The sequence below is a fragment of the Trichoplusia ni genome, chromosome 13 (assembly GCF_003590095.1).
Source record: "Trichoplusia ni isolate ovarian cell line Hi5 chromosome 13, tn1, whole genome shotgun sequence".
NCBI lineage: Eukaryota > Metazoa > Arthropoda > Insecta > Lepidoptera > Noctuidae > Trichoplusia > Trichoplusia ni.
In genome coordinates, this window is record NC_039490.1 from 412,591 (window position 1) to 418,631 (window position 6,041).

The following is a 6,041-nucleotide window of genomic DNA, read 5'->3' on the forward strand; positions in this document are numbered from 1 at the left end:
TTTTAGTCGTCTTACAAAAGCAGCCCAGTTCATGTATCCAATGACTAGAACACGTTCATGATAAAAAAATAGGTATTTCTAAGATTTGAATAAATTAAAAATGCAATTTTTATTCAATACTAGATGTTGCCCGCGACTTCGTCCCCGTGGGTAGCAGATATAAGTTATGATTTGTACCTGCCCTGTTATTTTTTACATTTTCCATTATATCTTCGCTCCTATTAGTCGCAGCGTGATGGTATATAGCCTAAAGCCTTCCTCGGTGAATGGTCTATTCAACACAAAAATATTTTTTCAATTTGGACCAGTAGTTCCTGAGATTAGCGCGATCAAACAAACAAACTCTTCAGCTTTATATATTAGTATAGATATAGAAGTATAGATTATGTAACACAGCTCTGTTGCAAGTGCGGTCCGAGCCTTGTAACAATGGTGAGGGGTGCAGGCGGCGGCGTTTTTATCATTTTTAAGAGTATATTTCAGATTTCTCTTGTTTAATTTTTCTTCGTGCTTATCATCTTAGTTGATGATAAAAAAAAAAATCGCGCCTAGGGATATTTTACGTCGGATACATGAACTGGGCTACTTTTGTAAGACGACAAAAAAATCACCGTGTATTCTTAAACTTGGCTACTCACACTGCACTATGACGAACTGATTCCTGACTATAGTGTAACGCGGTGTCTCCGGCTTCCAGGGCTCACGTGCTTCGAGCACCTGCAGCGGCTGGCGATGGAGAAGCTGGTCCCGACCATCCTGAAGGTGACCGTGGGCGCCACCATCGCCTTCGCCATGGAGATCAGCGAGTTCCTCGTCGTCACCTACACTTCTAGTCTCACGCTATCCATCTCGGGTATATTTAAGGTAATTATATAAGATAGGATTATCTTTTCGCTTCTATTCTTGAACCCCCTACGCAGGAAAGACGCGAGGGTTGTTATAAGTTTGACCCCGATTGATGTGTCCATGGCTCTACAGCTCCTAGACGAATATACCGATCTAAATGAAGTCTCTGTTTCTGGTGGATTAAAAAATAGCCCTTTTTCTAATTTTAAACGCTTTTCACAGTAAACTATGTTTGCCAAATAAAAAGCTAACCCGTGCAAAGCCAAGACAGTTACAAGACAAAATTATACTTAAGTACCACCAGAAGTGTTAAAAATGGCTGTTTTTGCGCCTATTTATGCAATTCGTTTACCCGGTTCTGTAGGCTTAAATCCCCGATTAAATCAAGTTCTATTTCAGTCGAAATGAGATGGAGTTGGCACTCTGGAATTTTCTGGAACCTTTCGCTATAATAGCGCCGAGTTGGTATTCTGAAACCAATCCCTCACGCTCATCGTGCGGTGGCCAGAGTTCGTCTGATAACACTATTTAATGACTGTGTTAAATTCGAATCACACCTAATCCAAAAAACCATTTGTAGAAACCCGCTTCTCACTATTCCAGGAAATGTGTATCCTAGTCCTGGCAGTGGAGGTGAGTGGCGACGTGCTCTCCCCGATCAACGTGGCGGGGCTGGCGCTGTGCCTGCTCGGTATCATCGGCCACATCACGCACAAGGTCCTCTTCATCAAGTCCGTGGCCGGCACCGTGCACGCCATCGACTCCGACTTCGAGTCCATTCGCCGGTCCTCGAAGGTGAAAGGCGAGCACGACGAGCCACTGCTGGAGGAGCAGGCGTGGCCGGCGAGTGAGGACAGTGACTTTGACAGCAATGTGGTGCTATTCGAAGTGTTACAGCGGCGAGATGGTAGGTAGACTTGCGGCCTGGAGTTCCACTTGGTTCTGTTTGCTGGCTCGCTGTGGGGAGGATGCTAAGCGTACACCATATCTCGTCAAAGTGAAAGTGAGACACCGCAATATACTTTGCCAAGCGGCGACTTACTTCCACCGAGACAAAACTACTGCATTTAAGATCTCGAGGTAAAAGAACAGAAGCTAACATATTACGTGAAGTCACTTAAACACGTATTTGTTTCACTTTTAAATAGTAGCCAATGTTTCATGACCTTTTCATTTGATATTGAGTTCTAAGTCTGAAGTACTAGAGTGTTATTTCCTCCCCCACGCAGCCAGGTGTTCCCTTTTGATAGATGATAACAGAGTGTAACCAAACATATTTTTGTAAGTAACCATACAACTTGATATCATCCTGCTTCGTGCATTCGAATTTTAAAACTACTCTATCACTGTTCTATTTTAATTTCGCACTATGGTCAGCCATTTGCAATTGTAAAAAAAAACAGCAATTCGAATCTAAGAAAATACATAATCGTGTTTTTAAAAACCAACATTATTTTGCTGAGCAATTGCTATGTGTACACTTCTTCGTCTTTTTACACTCCATCTTAAATAATTCTGAAACTGTTCCTAAGCATTTTTTATTGCTTCACTCCTTAAAGTGAAAGAGATAGCTTACACCTGTGACTTAAGCTCTCTGAACACTTGGCAACTCAAATCACCTATACTAAACGATTATCATTAACGAAAAACTACTGAAAGACTTAAATTTCATATCGAGGAGATGTGTATCCAAGCCTTTCTTTGTCTATACGCAGGCCTCTGAATCAAGTGACTTTATACTCTAAGTCAAAGGTACAAAGTTCACATTAATTTGTCTGTGGCTGACCACGGTGTCGATGTAGATGTCTAATGTGTATTAAGTGTGTTAGATGTAAACAAAGCTTTATTTGTTGTAACTGTAATGTTAATCACTACTTGTAAGTCTTGACCCAGTTCTTAAATGTAAGCTGACTAATTTTATTTCTACTCAATTTCTGTTAATTCATTAAAACTTCCTTGTGCAAGCTCTTTTGTAAGAAAAAATAGACGCACGGAAGTGTGTTGAGCCAAGTTCAAGAAAAATAATATCGACTTGCACCGTGTGTTATGTAACAGCACTAAAATTAGACTCAAATTTAAACTTAACAGAACGTACCTTACGATTTCCTTATCCTTCTCTCTATCAATATCATTTTCTAGACTCTCGACAAAGCGAACAAAACTTGTTTCATCGATATCCACATGAAATTAGTTTAGCACAAATCACATACTCTTGAAAACTCCAACACCTTTCTACACTCCACTTAACTCTTAGTAGATACTATATCTTCTACTACCTAGCACGGTCTCTAAAACGCTGGTCATTTTAATCAGATCAAGATGACATCATTCTTTGACTAAAAATATTAATTATAGTCACCACACTCTTTAACATGTATACCTGTATACCACATAATTCACCTCAAAACAAACTAAATTGAAATTACTCAACCTGTCTGAAATCTTTTGCCACAGACAGACAAATAGAGACGTCAATCTTATAAATGTTATTCCTTAGTCAACCATGACGTCGGCATGACCAACCATGGTTTTCTTTATGACCAGCCTCACATAGACCGGGACTGTATTTCTAAAAAGATGACAAAAGCTAGTGCATGGAACCAGCGGTTCTTTTTCAAAATATAACTAAGCCGTAGGGTTGTTTAATAGTCAATAGGGTTGTAATTTGAATCCTAATCGAATGTTCCTAAGGCATGTTCGCAATACGTAGTAAATAATCCCTCGCAAGGACGTTAACTGTTAAAAATGAGATATCAACGCTTTATGAAAGTTATGCTGTTCAGAATAAGAATGTATAAATATATCCGTTCCGTAGATACTTAGATAATATTCACTACTAGAGCTAGGTACCGAAAAACGGTTTCATATTTGGTAGGCACAACCATCTGTGTATGTCGTGTGTCAAAAAGGACTTATATATCGAGATCGATAACATCAAGAAATCCATATATACAGATACATCGACGAATTAGGAATGGATGGACCGTTACAGAAATTGTTCACTCCATCAGAAAGGTGCATTATTATGTATATTAATAGACTGAGATTAGCCTTTTCGTTAAACAAAAACACCAATTTTGTTGAAAACTACATATGAGATATTGGAGGAAAGTCGCCAGTTCATATCAGTTCGGTGGACTTGCATAAAGTATATTATTAGGTCATCAAAGTTAAAGTTAAATGTTAGGACTACGTTTACAAGATATTATAACCATTACAAGAAAAATATGCTTGTAAATTTTTGAAACAATCATAAAACTTGGCGGTCATTTTTCGCTGACACCCAAAAGGTTTAATCATTAGGAATTGCACGTTTGTGAAGTAGTTCCTTGTAGCGAAGGATATAAAATAATGCCACAGATATCAATATTTACAATTATATTTGTTGGTTGATTGTAGTTCCTGCTAAATCTAAGAGATGGCGCTGCGGGAGGGCATCAAAGAAAAGTTCACACGGCCGTATGTATACTATGTAGTTTATGTTCATAGGATTTAAAAAGACGATATCTACAGATTAAATATTTTAAGAATTGTTGTAAAGATTTTGCACCCATAGGCTAAGGTAGGAGAACAAAGCACAATAATGAAAACAATGAAATTTTGTTACAAACTTTAGTAGGTAATAGTAGACATTGTAACGCTTCGTCCAAAAACCAAGTTCGATTGCAAAGTGTTCTTGTTTGTCAAAGTTTACGAATGATAGTTGTTTGTTAAAATATTTAACGACAGTTATTAATATCCTATCTTTGTATGGACTTGGCTGCTAGACATGGAATCATGAAATATGTTGTTGTATCTCTAGTAACCAAATCCGGATAGAATATTTGCAACGGTTGTCATTCTTCCTGAAGTTTGTCTTAGTTACGACTTTAGGAGAGCACACTAACAGCGCTTTATATAGACAGCTACAGCGAATATAGTGCACTCATTACTAGAAGATAACAAAAACATTATGTTAAATTACACAATTAAATGTAATACATGCTTGGATAAAAAGTGTGACCGAATAATAAACACCCAAAGCAGACAATAGAAAAAGAAACATATATTTTTAAAAATAATAAATACTTTTTTAGACCTGAAATGACAGTTATATTGCCACAATAAAATAGTATTTAATTGTTGTAAATTCAATACTCGCATTTACTAATTGAAATGTATTCATTGTAATAGATTCTCCACAGAAATGAGATTAATGTTAGATACCAACCCGGGGATTATAAAAAGCACTGATGTAATAATGTATGCCAGCCTGTTACTGTCCCACTAGTGGGCAAAAGCCTCTGAATGTCATGTGTTTTAAAAGATAAAGACGACAAGACAAAACCTTGATTAATACCGTGCAAGTTTCTATAGAGTCGCCATCAAAAGTATTGTCAAAATTCAAATTAACGGTAAAACAATCTAAATGTGGTCTTGTTCTTTTTGTGCTTACTACATCGCGCACAAAAATCGGTCACTTACACCTTAAAACGTCATAGGTTATCGGTGACCGACACATGTGCTAACATACCATTCTGGAGTGGCCCCAAACATTTAATGCCAACTTGCACCAGACAGTTTGACAGATTAGCAGAGATGAGGCTTGAATATAATGAAACCAATTATCAAATTAAATGTCCATGTTTCAAACAATACCTAATAGCGAGAAATTGAGAATACAATAAACAACGGAGCAAATGAGAATTATATTTTTACAAGAACGTTACAGTATTTGACAAGTTGCTTATATCAGCAATTATTTGCTGGCGTTTTGTAGCTTTGTATTGGAGTTATATAATTAAATGTTCGTACCATATATTTGTGTAGGCGTTACACGTACCGCCTAGATATACATTAATTTATTAGATATATGTATTAAATGGGATGTTATCTATATATTATATAAATTTACCACTGATAGAATGTACAAGAACAAGCTAAACTGTTAATTTTTGACAATAACGCAAACAGACTCAGCCATTTGTAATATATTATCTGTATCCATTTTCTCAGAGCAATGAAAAAGAAAAGTTTGACAGAAATAAGACATTTTACAGATAATGGATAATATATTAAAAATGACGCTGTCATATCGAATAAAAATCGCAGAGTTGTGGCAACATCGAGTCATGGAAACAAAACACGACTTTCAAAAAACGAACCAAACGGAACTCCACACGTAGCGAAGAGTTTATATATATATATATATGAAA

General features: G+C 36.9%; 1 protein-coding gene across 1 annotated transcript; it reads left to right on the top strand.

The window, feature by feature from the left end:
- The first annotated feature begins 594 nt into the window (after nt 1-594).
- Nucleotides 595-5,698, top strand: LOC113499927 (solute carrier family 35 member C2-like). The gene is made up of 3 exons (XM_026880531.1): nt 595-864; nt 1,450-1,753; nt 4,246-5,698. Exons 1-3 carry the CDS (start codon nt 733-735, stop codon nt 4,320-4,322), a joined length of 513 nt encoding a protein of 170 aa, XP_026736332.1. The 5' UTR covers nt 595-732; the 3' UTR covers nt 4,323-5,698.
- Nucleotides 5,699-6,041: the final 343 nt, after the last annotated feature.

What these genes read in the sequence shown, in the direction of transcription:
- LOC113499927 (XM_026880531.1), top strand. Translation starts at nt 733, where the DNA reads ATGGAGAAGCTGGTCCCGACCATCCTGAAGGTGACCGTGGGCGCCACC. An exon ending in CCATCTCGGGTATATTTAAG is followed by an intron (nt 865 to 1,449) that starts GTAATTATATAA and finishes TCACTATTCCAG; the next exon opens with GAAATGTGTATCCTAGTCCT. An exon ending in AGTGTTACAGCGGCGAGATG is followed by an intron (nt 1,754 to 4,245) that starts GTAGGTAGACTT and finishes GGTTGATTGTAG; the next exon opens with TTCCTGCTAAATCTAAGAGA.